Here is a 14989-nt window from a genome sequence, read left to right as displayed (position 1 = left end):
GGTATGCTTTTTCTGAAAATCTTTAGCAGTTCCACCTTTATATTTTGTTGACTGTTTCTATGGCTGGGTCTTCAAATGAATGCATGTGTTAAGTATTGTAATTAAGTACAGTTAATTTTTAATGCATTTAATAAGGCAGGTATTTTCACTTGCATAACAGGAATATGCAAACAGATAATATCTGCTGCTTGTAGGTGATGAACTGTACTAGAAGCTAGCTATTCATATTTGTAATAGGATTTTATTTAGGTGAAAGCTAGAAGAAACACGAGAGCAGCTCTCCAGTGAAAATTTATTATTATCCTTCCTAAGTGTAAAACTTTCCTCTGCTATGATAGGTTTTTGTTTAGCTTTGCCTCTTATCCTTTTAAAGTGCTGCTTACTGATGTTTGTTTTCAATTACTCAACACCAGGCAAATCTTGCGAGAGAACAGCTGCTTGCAAACCTTGTTGCAACACTTGAAGTCACACAGTTTGACAATAGTCAGTAATGCATGTGGGACTCTGTGGAATCTTTCTGCACGAAATGCAAAGGATCAGGAGGCACTCTGGGACATGGGAGCAGTCAGCATGCTGAAAAACCTTATTCATTCAAAACACAAAATGATAGCCATGGGTAGTGCTGCAGCTCTAAGAAACCTCATGGCAAACAGGCCAGCAAAATATAAGGATGCCAACATTATGTCTCCAGGGTCAAGCTTACCATCTCTTCATGTCAGAAAACAAAAGGCACTGGAAGCAGAATTGGATGCTCAGCATTTATCAGAGACTTTTGACAACATTGATAATTTAAGCCCGAAAGCATCTCACCGTAATAAGCAGAGACATAAGCAGAATATATACAGTGAGTATGTCTTGGACTCCGGTCGGCAGGATGATGGTGTATGCAGATCAGAGAGTTTTAATGCTGGAAATATGACTGTACTTTCACCGTATTTAAATACTGCAGTATTACCTGGCTCCTCTTCTTCCAGTAGAGGAAACACAGAAAATTCTCGATCTGAGAAAGACAGAAGTCTTGATAGAGATCGAGCAGTAGGTTTAAATACCTATCATCCAGCTGCAGAGAATACTGGGAACTCCTCTAAGAGAATAGGAATGCAGATTGCCAAAGTCGTGGAAGATGTTACAAGCGTGCATGTTCCCCAAGAAGACAGAAGTTCTGGTTCCACTTCTGAGGTGCACTGTTTAACAGAAGACAGAAGTGCCCTGAGGAGAACAGCCACTGGCCATACTCACACAAACACCTACTTTCCTAAATCTGAGAATTCGAACAGGACATGTCCTGCGCCTTACGCAAAAATGGAATACAAGAGAGCTTCAAATGATAGCTTAAATAGTGTCAGCAGCAGTGATGGCTATGGCAAAAGAGGCCAAATGAAACCTTCCATTGAATCTTACTCCGAAGATGATGAAAGTAAATTTTGTAGTTATGGTCAATACCCAGCTGACCTGGCACATAAGATTCATAGTGCAAACCATATGGATGACAATGATGGAGAGCTAGACACTCCTATTAATTATAGTCTTAAGTACTCAGATGAACAGTTGAATTCTGGAAGGCAAAGTCCCTCTCAGAGTGAAAGATGGGCAAGGCCTAAGCATGTAGTAGATGATGAAATGAAACAAAATGAACAAAGGCAGTCAAGGAGCCAAAATGCAGCCTACCCTGTGTTCACTGAAAGTGGAAATGATAAACACATGAAATATCAGCCACCTTTTGGACAGCAAGAGTGTGTTTCTTCTTTTAGATCAAGAGGGTCCAGTGGTTCAGAACAGAACAGAGTAGGCTCAGCTCTTGGAATAAATCAGAAAGTAAACCAGTCATTGTGCCAGGTTGATGATTATCATGATGATAAGCCAACTAACTATAGTGAACGCTACTCTGAGGAGGAACAACACGAAGAAGAAGAAAGACCAACTAATTATAGCATGAAGTACAATGAAGAGGAACATCATGCTGATCAGCCTATTGATTATAGTTTAAAATACTCCACAGAAGTTCCTCCTTCTTCTCAGAAGCCATCTTTTACTTTTCCAAAGCCTTCTGCAGTACAGAGCACTAAAACTGAACATATTTCCTCAACCAGTGGGAGCACACCAGCCCCTTCAGCTGGTTCAAAGAGACAGAATCAGCTTCACCCAAACTCAGCACAGAGCAGAGGTGGTCATGCGCAAAAGACTGCCTCCTGCAAAACTCCCTCTATTAATCAGGAAACTATACAAACGTACTGTGTGGAAGATACTCCAATATGTTTTTCAAGGTGTAGTTCTTTGTCATCTTTGTCATCAGCTGAAGATGAAATAGGGCGTGATCAATCTGCACGTGTGACAGAATCTAATAACACACTACAGATAGCAGAACTAAAGGAAAACAGTGGGGCTTTGCCTACTGAAGGCGCAGCAAGTGAAATCACATCTACAACACAGCACATCAGAACAAAATCTAGTAGACTTCAGAATTCTAGTTTGTCTCCTTCTGATTCCTCCAGACATAAAGCTGTGGAATTTTCCTCAGGTGCCAAATCTCCCTCCAAGAGTGGTGCGCAGACTCCTAAGAGCCCACCAGAACATTACGTACAGGAAACACCCCTCATGTTCAGCAGATGTACTTCTGTAAGTTCCCTGGATAGTTTTGAAAGCCGTTCAATTGCTAGTTCAGTTCAAAGTGAACCTTGCAGTGGAATGGTAAGTGGCATTATAAGTCCCAGTGACCTTCCAGACAGCCCTGGACAAACAATGCCTCCCAGCAGAAGTAAAACACCACCCCCTGCTCAAGGAGTTCAAGCAAAAAGAGATGTAGCTAAAGGTAAAGTACCTAGTGCAGAGAAGAGAGAGTCTGGCCCCAGGCAGGCAGCTGTAAATGCAGCTGTTCAGAGAGTTCAGGTACTGCCAGATGCTGATACACTATTACATTTTGCCACAGAAAGCACACCAGATGGATTTTCTTGCTCTTCTAGCCTGAGTGCTCTGAGTCTTGATGAACCATTTATACAGAAGGATGTAGAGCTAAGAATAATGCCTCCGGTTCATGAAAATGAACACGGAAATGAAGCAGAACCTGAACAGTCAGATGATGAAAAGAATGACCAAGAGAAAAAAGCAGAGAAGCCTACTGAAGCAGAAAAAGACATTCTGGATGATTCTGATGATGATGATGATATTGAAATACTGGAAGCATGTATTATTTCTGCAATGCCAACAAAGTCTTCACGTAAAGCCAAAAAGCCTTCTCAACCACCTGCTCCAAAAATACCTCCGCCTGTAGCCAGGAAGCCCAGCCAGTTGCCAGTTTACAAACTTCTGCCTTCACAAAGCAGATTGCAATCCCAAAAGCATGTCAGTTTTACATCAGCAGATGATATGCCACGGGTATATTGTGTTGAGGGTACACCGATAAATTTTTCAACAGCTACATCTCTGAGTGATCTCACAATAGAATCGCCCCCAAGTGAGTTAGCCAATGTAGAAAGTGTGGGTACAGGAGCACAGTCAGGGGAATTTGAAAAGCGAGACACAATTCCTACAGAAGGCAGAAGTACTGATGATGCTCAGAGAGCCAAAAGCTCAACTGTGACTCCCCCAGGTCTGGACGATGACAAAACAGAAGAGGGTGATATTCTGGCTGAGTGCATTAACTCAGCTATGCCAAAAGGGAAAAGTCACAAACCATTCAGGGTGAAGAAGATAATGGATCAAATTCAACAAGCATCTTCATCTCTAAATAGTAAAAACCAACCAGAAGGTGAGAAAAAGAAGCCAACATCACCAGTAAAGCCTGTTCCCCAAAATAATGAATACAGAGCACGTATAAGAAAAGCCACAGAGTCTAAAAGCAGTATCAATAATGCAAGAAGCTACTCAGAGAACAGAGATGCAAAGAAACAGAATCTTAAAAATAATTCAAGAGATTTTAATGAAAAACTGCCAAACAATGAAGAGCGTGTAAGAGGAACCTTTGCGTTTGATTCCCCTCATCACTACACACCTATTGAGGGAACTCCTTACTGTTTTTCACGGAATGATTCCCTAAGTTCTTTAGATTTCGACGACGATGATGTTGACCTTTCAAGGGAGAAAGCAGAATTAAGGAAAGGAAAAGAGGCAAAGGACACAGAAGCTAAGGACAGCACTAATCCTGAACAGTCTTCAAACCAGCAACCAAGTAACAGGACACAAGTTTGTCAGAAACAATCAACAGGCAGAAGCCAGCCTAAAACTTTGTCTCAGTCAACTAAGGATATTCCAGACAGAGGAGCAGCACCTGATGAGAAAATGCAGAATTTTGCTATTGAAAACACACCTGTTTGTTTTTCTCGCAATTCATCTCTTAGTTCCCTAAGTGATATTGATCAAGAAAACAATAATAACAAAGAAGGGGAACCTGCAAAACATACTGAAGCTCCCGATTCACAGGTGGAATCAAACAGACCACAGACTTCTGGTTATGCACCTAAATCATTTCATGTAGAAGATACTCCTGTATGTTTCTCCAGAAACAGCTCTTTGAGTTCTCTTAGTATTGACTCAGAAGATGATCTTTTGCAGGAATGCATTAGTTCTGCTATGCCTAAAAACAAAAGGCCTTCAAGGATAAAGAGTGAAAGTGAAAAAAATAGTTCTAGAAATACAGGTGGTATATTGGCAGAAGATTTAACACTGGATTTGAGAGAGATCCAGAGGCCTGACTCAGAACATGGTTTCTCCCCTGACTCAGAGAACTTTGATTGGAAAGCTATACAAGAAGGTGCAAATTCTATAGTTAGTAGCTTGCATCAAGCTGCGGCTGCTGCGTCGCTGTCCAGACAAGCTTCATCAGACTCTGATTCTATCCTTTCATTAAAATCTGGGATTTCTTTAGGGTCACCATTTCATCTTACCCCAGACCAAGAAGAAAAACCTTTCACTAGTAATAAAGGTCCAAGAATTCTTAAGCCTGGAGAGAAGAGTACACTGGAGTCTAAAAAAGTAGAATCTGAAAGCAGGGGAATCAAAGGAGGGAAGAAAGTATATAAAAGTATAATTACAGGAAAAGCTCGCTCCAGTTCAGAAGTTTCAAGCCAGTTGAAGCAACCACAACAGACCAGCGTGCCTTCAATTTCACGTGGTAGGACAATGATACATATTCCAGGAGTTCGAAATAGTTCTTCAAGTACTAGTCCAGTTTCCAAAAAAGGCCCCCCACTCAAAAACACAAACTCCAAGAGTCCCAGTGAAGGCCAAAGTTTGACTAGTTCTCCAAGAGGAGCCAAGTCATCAGTGAAACCTGAGCCAGCTCCTGTAACTAGGCAACCATCAGGGTTGAACCAGAGTGGATCAAGTAAAGGACCCTCTAGATCAGGCTCTAGAGACTCTACTCCTTCTAGACCTCAACAGCAGCCATTAAGTAGGCCTTTGCAGTCTCCTGGAAGAAACTCAATTTCCCCAGGAAGAAATGGTATAAGTCCTCCCAACAAATTGTCTCAGTTGCCAAGGACATCCTCTCCCAGCACAGCTTCAACTAAATCTTCAAGTTCTGGCAGAATGTCATATACATCACCAGGTAGGCAGATGAGCCAGCAAAACCTTACAAAGCAAACAGCCTTACCTAAGAGTAGCAGTAGCATTCCACGAAGTGAGTCTGCTTCAAAAGGGTTAAACCAAGCTCTCAGCAGTGGTGGATCAAACAAAAAGACTGACCTATCCAGAATGTCATCCACAAAATCTAGTGGAAGTGAATCTGATAGATCTGAGAGACCTGTCCTTGTTCGTCAGTCAACTTTTATTAAAGAAGCTCCAAGCCCAACTCTAAGACGGAAATTAGAAGAGTCAGCTTCATTTGAATCTCTGTCTCCTTCCAGGCCAGATTCTCCCACAAGGTCTCAATTACAGACCCCAGTTTTAAGTCCATCTCTCCCTGATATGTCTTTATCCACTCACGCAACTGCCCAGACTGGTGGTTGGCGAAAATTACCCCCTAATCTGAGCCCTTCTGTTGAATATGATGGGAGACCATCAAAACGTCATGATATAGCTCGTTCCCATTCTGAGAGTCCATCTAGGTTGCTGATCAATAGATCAGGAACATGGAAGCGTGAGCACAGTAAGCATTCCTCATCGCTTCCTCGTGTAAGCACTTGGCGAAGAACTGGCAGTTCCTCCTCAATTCTGTCAGCTTCTTCAGAATCCAGTGAAAAGGCAAAAAGTGAAGATGAAAAGCAACATGGAAGTTCTCTTTCTGGACAGAAGCAAAGTAAAGAAAGCCAAGCACCAGCAAAAGGTACTTGGAGGAAAATAAAAGAAAATGAAATTCCTCAGATAATGAGTGATCCTCAACATTCTTCCTCAGGTGCCACAAATGGCTCTGATTCCAAAACTCTCATCTATCAGATGGCACCAGCTGTCTCTAAGACAGAGGATGTGTGGGTAAGGATAGAGGACTGCCCAATTAACAATCCTCGATCTGGAAGGTCCCCAACTGGAAATACTCCCCCTGTTATTGACAGTGTTTCAGAGAAAGGGGCTGTGAATGGTAAAGATGCTAAAGAAATTCAAGAGAAACAAACCACAGGGAATGGAGGTGTTCCTGTTCGTACCACAGGTTTAGAAAACCGTCTGAACTCTTTCTTTCAGATAGACAGTCCAGACAAGAAAGGCACTGAAACAAAGCCTCTGCAGAATAATCCTGTTCCTGCACCAGAAAATAATGAAAGTACTCTAAGTGAGCGTACACCATTCAGTTCCAGTAGCTCAAGCAAACATAGTTCCCCCATTGGTGCTGTTGCTGCAAGAGTGACTCCCTTCAACTACAATCCAAGCCGCAGGAAGAGCAGTGTAGACAATAGTTCTGCTCGGCCATCGCAGATTCCAACACCAGTAAATAACAGCACGAAGAAACGTGACTCCAAGTCTGAAAATCCAGACTCCAGTGGAACTCAGAGTCCTAAACGTCACTCTGGCTCCTACCTGGTAACTTCTGTTTAAGTGCAACAACAAATAAATAAAACTGATGTATTATATACAGCAGCTACTCAGAAAATTTTGTTTCAAATGAAACTTTAAAACATTGGGGATTGAATTTTTTTGTTGTTTTTATTTGTTGTAAATAGGTTTGATTCTTGTTAGAGTGTCCTTGTTCTGGAAGCCATATTTGATAGTATACTTCATCTTCACTGGTAATACTTTGAAAGAATACCTGATTTACAGTCTGGAATAAAATTGCTAACACCAAGTATATTTGTAAATTATGTTTAACATGTATTTAATTAGCATCTCACCCCATAATCCTTTAAATATTGCTTGTTGTTGGAATCATGGAACACTGAAGATAGAGGTTATACAGTCACATTGCTTTATCAATCATTGCTAAATTACAGACTGACTAAACTACATCAGGGAAGAATTGGTATTATTTATGCAAAAAAGTACACTCAGTTTTAGTATCTGTGAGTCCATCTCTCCTAATAATCAGGTGGCTGTGAAATTCACAGTAATATGGTTTCTGCTGAACAAGCTTTCCCAGCCTGCTTTTCTGCATGAATGGAACTGATGGTTCATTTTCTGAAGTAATGATTAACATTTCTGTGGTCACATAATGTGCATAGATAGTTATGGTGTAACAATTTACACTTTTCTTTGTGCTCTGGAAAAAAAAAAAAAAAAAAAAAAAGCAAAACTGTGTAACTGTACAACCTTGAACAAAATTATTATTATTTTACCTGAATTAGATTTTATCTTAAAGTAGGTAGAATTTTTTTGCTATGCTGTAACTTGTTGTATATTCTGGTATTTGAGGTGCGATGGCTGCTCTATTATTAATGAGATGTGGGGGATGTCTCAACAGAGATGAAAAAGAACATTTCAGAATAAATTATTACTATATGTAAACTGTGTGTGTTACTTCTGCATTACATAAAAATACAGTAATTTATATTCAGATACCACTATATAATGTGTTGTATAATGCACTTAAGGCCTGATCCAGCAGAATCTTGCACCTCCAATATTAGTTCTTATCACTGATAAATGGCAATTGTAGGATGCTTATAACAGTTGCAGGATCAGGCCCTAGGTCTTCTGTAATATATCTGTAATTCAGACAGTTTCACACATCTCAGGTCCATAACATGGCTAAAGGCAGGGTACTTCGGTAGCCGAGCACTAGAATCGTTTTCATGGTTGCAAGCCTGAAATAATAACTGTATCGATAAAAATAATTGTTGTAAAACAAAAGATTTTTTTCAATTGGGTGAAGTAATGCAGAATATGAAATGCTGACTACAAGATGAAATTCTAATGCTACTTGAAAACTTTATGCTTTTTTTTTTTAATATGTATATATTATGAAGGGGAGTATGTTACAAGAATCCTGTGGCAGCGAGAACTTTGTTATAGTAGAAAAACAATTTTTTTACACAATCTAGGACATTTGCTGCCTCAAACCTTCTTGGTGTGAAGATGGTTTGTGCTAGAACAGTGTCCAAAAGACAGATTTGTGCTTTAAAACTGTGAAAAGAATATCGTTTGTGATGAGAATTGGTTTAAAGCAGAAAGAACTGAAAGAACAGAACACTAACCATTCTGTGCATGATTCAACAAACCATGGAATGGTATGTCAGTCTTGTAGTATCTGAACTGGTCTATTGTAAAGTTAGCATTCTTAGTAATTGTTATTCAGGATTCAACACGGATTTCAGGAAACCCCAAAAGAGAGCAATTTACCTTTTTGGTTGCTTTAACACAGTTGCAGAGTATATCACATCTGTGGCTTTTGTACTTCATCTGATACTGAAATGAATCAGTTTTTGTCTTGAATTCACCATAAGATATGCACTGTTTATGAATAGAATTGAGGTGGAATCAGCAGACAAGTCAGTTTAGGTAAAGTTAAAAGCCAGTGCCAAAAATACCTGTTTGGCAGAAGTGGTATCTTATTTGCTCTTTCGTTGTTTGCTTCTTGTCATTAGGGACGTAGCATGTTTTTGTATCACTTAGTGAATCTGTTAACAGGCAGTGCCCTCACGTTAGCATTTGAAGTATTTTGCATGTATATTTTCGCAAAACTTTTAGTATGTGTAGTAGTGTCCTTTTAAAGATGAAACAGATCATTTGTGTTCAAAGTCAGAACTTCCTATTGGATTAGAATACAGAACTCTGTCCTGTATCTTCTTAGAGAGAAGGTACAGGACCGCTTTTCTTACAAATAATGGGATACTTTTTTTGTGCTGGGCTTTTGACTAGTAATATGAAGATATACTATGTAATCCAGGACAGTTTTTTAACACCAGCTTTTCATCTATGTCCTTTTTATTTAATAATTTAAAGGTAATCAATAAAGAAATCCTGACTGCAGTTTTGTAACTGAGGGAATCAGAAGATGAGGTGAAACAATAAATAATTGTGTGTGGTATCAAACACCAGAATGTCTTTGAAAATTGTAGTGGCTTCTCTAGTCTTGGAGGTACTTCATGATCATTATAATTGGAAAGTTTTCCTTAATATACTCAAGTAACCTATATTTGTAGCAAAGACAGATAAGAGAAACTTTCCAACTATAAGGGTAGTGATACACTAAAATATACTTCCCATGGGAGTTGTTGAATTTCCATTATAGAAGTTGTAAGAAAAGTTTTATGAAACATCTCATAAGGATGCAGTATAGTATATTTCAAGTTGCCTGTGCACAGAGATGGGCTTAGGTGATCTTTTGAAATACCTTCCAGATCTGTTTCTGTGATGCTTTATCTAAAATACTTAGGATCCACTAAAAGCCTTTTAGAATATTTAAGGACATGGTGATATATGGAGTGATGGGGATACAAAGTTATATTCTAAGCTTAGCTATAAAAACAGATCCCAGAAATAACAAATGAAAAACATCTGTAATTAGTATATTTGGTCTTGAATTTTCTTAATGATACCTAGATTCATGATAGTCAGATTTGATTTATGCTGCTAAAGATTTAACGTTGTTCTTTCTCATTTCTATGAAGTTGCCACAGCAGGTAAGAGGACATTATATCAAGGCAAAAGAAAGAAAAGCAGAGAGCTAAGGAAACTAAGATGCATTTTACTGTTCTTTTTGGATGCACTACCTTTCTTTCTACAGGTTTTGGTAGAACTTCTTTGACTTATGCTCAGACCTTTAGTTGTCTTTGAATTAGGTTACCATATCCAAAACATACCAAACTTGTACTAAAAATCAGTTTAGACTGAAAATACACTCATAAAGCTTATTCCAGACCAACTTATAAGCTCTGTCCTCTTAATGAAAAAAGCAGCAACATGACCTTCCCAGAAACTGTAATTAGTTCACTTCCTTAAGTGTACATTCATTTTAGTTTAATTGCAGTGTGCCACAGTTAAGGTTATTGCTCAAACTGTGAAAGCTCTTCTGACTAAATATTGCAAACTTTAAAGGGGAACCAGTCTACCTCTGTTTTTCATGTGCGGTTCTTCAGAGTATTTTCCCCTGAAAGCCTAAAGGCAATACTCAAAACTTAAGAATTGAAGGCCTTGCCAGGGTTTCCTGATGATTTTGAAATACTGTTTCAAGGAGGATTTGGTTGCAGAATACGAGTATATTTTATGCTATAAACTTAAGTAAGCAACAGTATTCTTTGACGTAGGCTAGTATTTGATAGTTCTAGGAAAATAGTTGCTGTGTCTTAAGTAAAAGGTGAGGGAAAGAAAAGGGACAGTTTTGGAGAATCTTTGCCATATTGTCCCAGGGATGTACTTTCTTATCTTCCAGTAATTTGCACGAGATACACAGGAGAGAACATTTTATCCACAAATTAATGTTTTATTTTGAAAGTATACCAGTAGATCATGAAACTGCAAAACTTTTGTTTTGATAATCTGACAACTGAAATTTGATTGTTGCTTTGGAGTCCTTGCTAACCATCTGTGCCCCCAAACCCCGTAACAGAAATTGAGATTACCAGGAAGAGAATGGTGTGTTAGCTTCTTCATTCTTCTTAAAGACCCTAATTATTTGTAGAATTGAAGAAGCAGCATACACTGTTGAAGTTCTCCCTTCCATGCTTCTGGCTGTGCATCCTCTCTATTGTCAGACCTTTCAGTGGTCATCTGCTACTTAGCAGAACTGATGGGGAAAGAAGGATTAGTGCTGTATCTTAGTATGCTGAATTTGCTCAGTGGAAGGTTGGATAAGTGCCCGCTGAGCCAGCAGAAAAGCAAATAAACAGCTAGGGCTGGTTGAAGGAAGTTTGGATAGTTTCTTTGATGGGCGGTCAGTGGGTTGGGTCAAGCCATTACAGACTATTTGAAGGTGATGCGCCAAGTTTCAGACCTGTTCCTCATCCTTTTTGAGACAGCAAAAGCAAGTTAAAATTGGGGGTTTTGTACTCAGCTCTCTCTGAAGCTTCTGCCTACTGGCCCCTAGCATTTTGCATTTAAATACATTATGTTCAGTTAAATCCTTTATCCCAGAAATTATAACTGACTTCACAAGTATTACATCCGTATAGTTCGTGCCTTTGGAAAAGAAATACAACTTAATTGAAAATACTGGAAGAAAAATGTTTCTACCATATGTCAACTTCTACCTGACAATTTTTAAATGTATAATATTAAATTCAATGCAGTAAATCTTTCCAGTAAAAAAAGATTTATTGCAACTAGTTGCTTTCTGAAAGAGGCTTGAAGAGGGAGAGAAGTTCTCCCTTCCCTAATGAAGATAGTACTTTTTGTAGAGATGATCTGGAAAATGTTTAGGTGGACTTCTACAAGCTTTTCTAGTCTCTTGTTACTAGATGACTCCCAGACTGTCTTTTCTGATCTAGCTTTCCTTAAATAGTATCAACAGGCACAAGAATGATGCTAATAATCACATGCAGACTTCCACCTAAACATACCTTTGTATGTCTACTGTAATGCCTTGCAAAGTCACATCCACCTGTCTGACAGCTTTGTTCTTAATGAGATGTGTGATTTGGATGAAGCTGTGAATTAGAAGTGTCAGTTTAATAAGCATGATTTCCTCCACATGCTTGAAACTTTGAGGCCCTTCTTAATACCAAATTACCCAAATGTATTCACTCTCTGGTTGCACAGCCATCTCCTTTGCACTTTTACATTTAAGCTGAAGAGATGTCCACACTTCTTTTTTAATTTCAAGTCACATGTAGAAATATGATAACTGCTTCATAGTTAACTATATGCAGAATAACACTGTATTTGTAAATGTATTTCTAGAGGATGTTATGTAGTTAAGGTTGAGTTTTTAGTCGGAATGGTAAATTAACTGGTTATGTGTTGTGCTTGGTTACATATTGGAAGTGCAGGGGACTTTGGTGTGGTGCAGAAGAGTTCAAGTGTTCTCAGCAGTAATTAATGTAGGTGTCAGTTTGTCATGCCAAGATGAATATAACGTATGTATTAAATACGAAGGTCTTTTACTGTCAACTTCAGTTTACCAGATGTGCTGTTTATTTTAAAACTGGGTAATGCCTCCCTAGCATAGTTCTGCTAACTACCTTTCCTAGATGATTTCCACATAGATATATTTATCCATGTCAATATATTTATGAATGTCTGCCACTTCAGGATTTCAGGAAATTACTGCAATTTGGCTGCTTCTGAAAGCATCCTTTGCTTGAGTGGCTGTAGGATTGCAACTGTAGGATATCAGAAAGGTATAGAGGGAGCTTGTTCACTCAGTAAAATGCACTTCTGTCCAGACCTCAAGCCACATATACAAATAGTCTGTCTAATGCCCTACTTTTTTGTGGGATTTAACATGCATCAAGCTTGTGCTGGTTCTCTACGAGTAATTGAATTGTCATCCTCTAAATGTCAGATGCATTTTCCCACTTGCAAATGTTGTTTCTCTTGAAAAAACTCAGCCCACATTTATCTTTCCTTCAGTTTTGTTGTTTGCTTCTGCCTGAGCTGCATTACTGTTTATATCCTAACTCTGTAATTCTTCAACTATTCTGATGTATTTTGTTTCACATATACTTACTCTGAATTTAGTCTTGCTATGCATAATTTATTACTTGCAGTGTTATATAAAATTTCCTTCTGATTACACCTTGTCAGAGTGGAATTATTTTCTTGGTTACTACTGACAGTTAGATGTCCGACTGCTGTATTAGAATATTTCATTCAAAAAAAAAAATAATAATTGACACATCAGCAGTAATTCACAGAATATTAGAATAAATGCTAAAAAAAAACGATGCAATTTTATTTTGGTGGCAGTCACATTTCAGATAAATAAGTGAAAAATAGAAGCTTAGACATGCAGTTCACTGGTAGAGCGCTCTGTTCTCTCCTGTTTCATTGTAGAACAAACTGCACAAAACAATGCAATTCAAACACAGTATAATTCCATAATCTCACTCTTACTTACAAGAGGCTCACAAGAAGGCTTATTTCATTATGACCGGCAGAGGTTCAATTGATTCCAAGGTCTTTCTTTTTCATAAGGAACACATTCTTTAATCGCTGATTAGAGGCTATGAGGGACCTAGACTGATTAATTCACAACACACACAAACATGTATTTATATATATACATATTTTGCACCCTTATGTTCACTTTAGGCTTTGACATAATTAAAAACATTTCAATAAAAACAACAAAAAAGGCACTCGCTGAATTACTAAGATCCTTTGTTTTCTAATTTTTCTAGTGCTCCATTTCATAGCTGAACTTAGTTCTAACTTCAGGATTAATTAGCTGACACTTTTTTTTTAAGTGTTCTAGAGAAAGATGCACTTAAATCTTGGCTTATATGTAAGAAAGGAAATTCCCTTGAAACTTAAACTTTTTTTTTTCAGAACACAGACAAAAAAAATCATTACTATCACCTGCAGTTTAAAGTCAGTAGAGAGGGTGAAAACATGATGATTTCGAGTGATTACATTTAAGACAAATTAAGGTAGTATATGCCTGAATCTGTGATTCTGTACCCTCTTCTACCAATCATCTGTACATGAAGCATATTGTTGGGGGCAGAGAGGAAAAAGTTTTGGGGACAAATTGTAGCACAGAATTCCTGGTGCATCTTACCTAGATATTGGTAAGGTCTGTGGTGGTACAGTCCCTTGTAAGTCTGTGAAATACTGCACATATTGTGTGCTGTACTTCTAAAATAGTTTTGTTTAATCAGGGCTTGGGTCTACATGACATAATCCAAAAGACTTTTAGTGCTCAACAGTTAGGAGTGGAAGTAGCTGTGAAAAAGCAGGAAGATAGATGTAAAAATCAAGCCATAATATGAATGGGGAGAAAACTCCAATTTTTTTAATCCTTTAAAATTATTATTCCATTGTGTGGTGAAAGAGTTAGCATTTTTTTTTTCTTACAGCTAAACAACAATGAGGGATTATTTGACACTTTTAAAGTGTTTTAAGTAATTCAGAATTCTTACAAATAAAAATCCCCTATCCTTAGTGAAACCTATGAATTCCATACAAATACTGTACTCTTGTGTCACACACAGATGATTGATGGTCCCTTTTGACCTTACAAGCTGGCTTTACGTAGATGTGACTTTACACAGCTGTCAGCTGTTCTACAGAGCCAAAGCAGAAGGCCAGTGACTGGGTGTAAAACTGAGGTATAAACTTAAAAGAAACAGTCCCCAAATTTGAAAGTATGAAAGATAGGTAAAAATCCCTATTTTTCTTATTTCCACTTAGTTCTTCTGTTGCCAGCTAAGTGGGGATTTCAATGGAATCTTGGCATTCAGCTTGACAGTCTCCTGTATCTCAGTAAAATACTGTATATATTGTCTGCTGTACTTTCTAAATTAATTCATTTAAGTCAGGGCTTGGGTCTAGGTGACATAATCCTAAAGACTTTTAGCTCTGAGCAGCATACAGATCAGGATGACTGTTCCCAAGACACTGTCTTGGGAACACACGCAGCACTTCCACAGTTTGAAACAAGCCTAAGGTGGCTTTAAGAAAATCCCACATGCCTTACAAAGGATGTTCATCTGCAAGATGGGAGTGTATACACTGTCACCATTTCCAT

At 38.4% G+C, this 14989-nt stretch overlaps 1 protein-coding gene across 3 annotated transcripts in view; it reads left to right on the top strand.

Moving 5' to 3' along the window:
* The window catches only part of APC (APC regulator of WNT signaling pathway), an 88253-nt gene extending 75218 nt beyond the window's left edge, over window positions 1-13035 (top strand). For all 3 annotated transcript variants that reach the window (XM_030466677.1, XM_030466678.1, XM_030466676.1), the window contains exon 16: window positions 414-13035. In XM_030466677.1, coding sequence (XP_030322537.1) covers window positions 414-6963 — 6550 coding nt within the window. In that variant the 3' untranslated portion in view covers window positions 6964-13035. The remainder of the gene's footprint in view (window positions 1-413) is intronic.
* The last annotated feature ends 1954 nt before the right edge of the window (window positions 13036-14989 follow it).

Source organism: Calypte anna, chromosome Z (genome assembly GCF_003957555.1).
Source record: "Calypte anna isolate BGI_N300 chromosome Z, bCalAnn1_v1.p, whole genome shotgun sequence".
NCBI classification, from domain to species: domain Eukaryota; kingdom Metazoa; phylum Chordata; class Aves; order Apodiformes; family Trochilidae; genus Calypte; species Calypte anna.
This window is presented reverse-complemented; position numbering and strand designations above follow the sequence as displayed.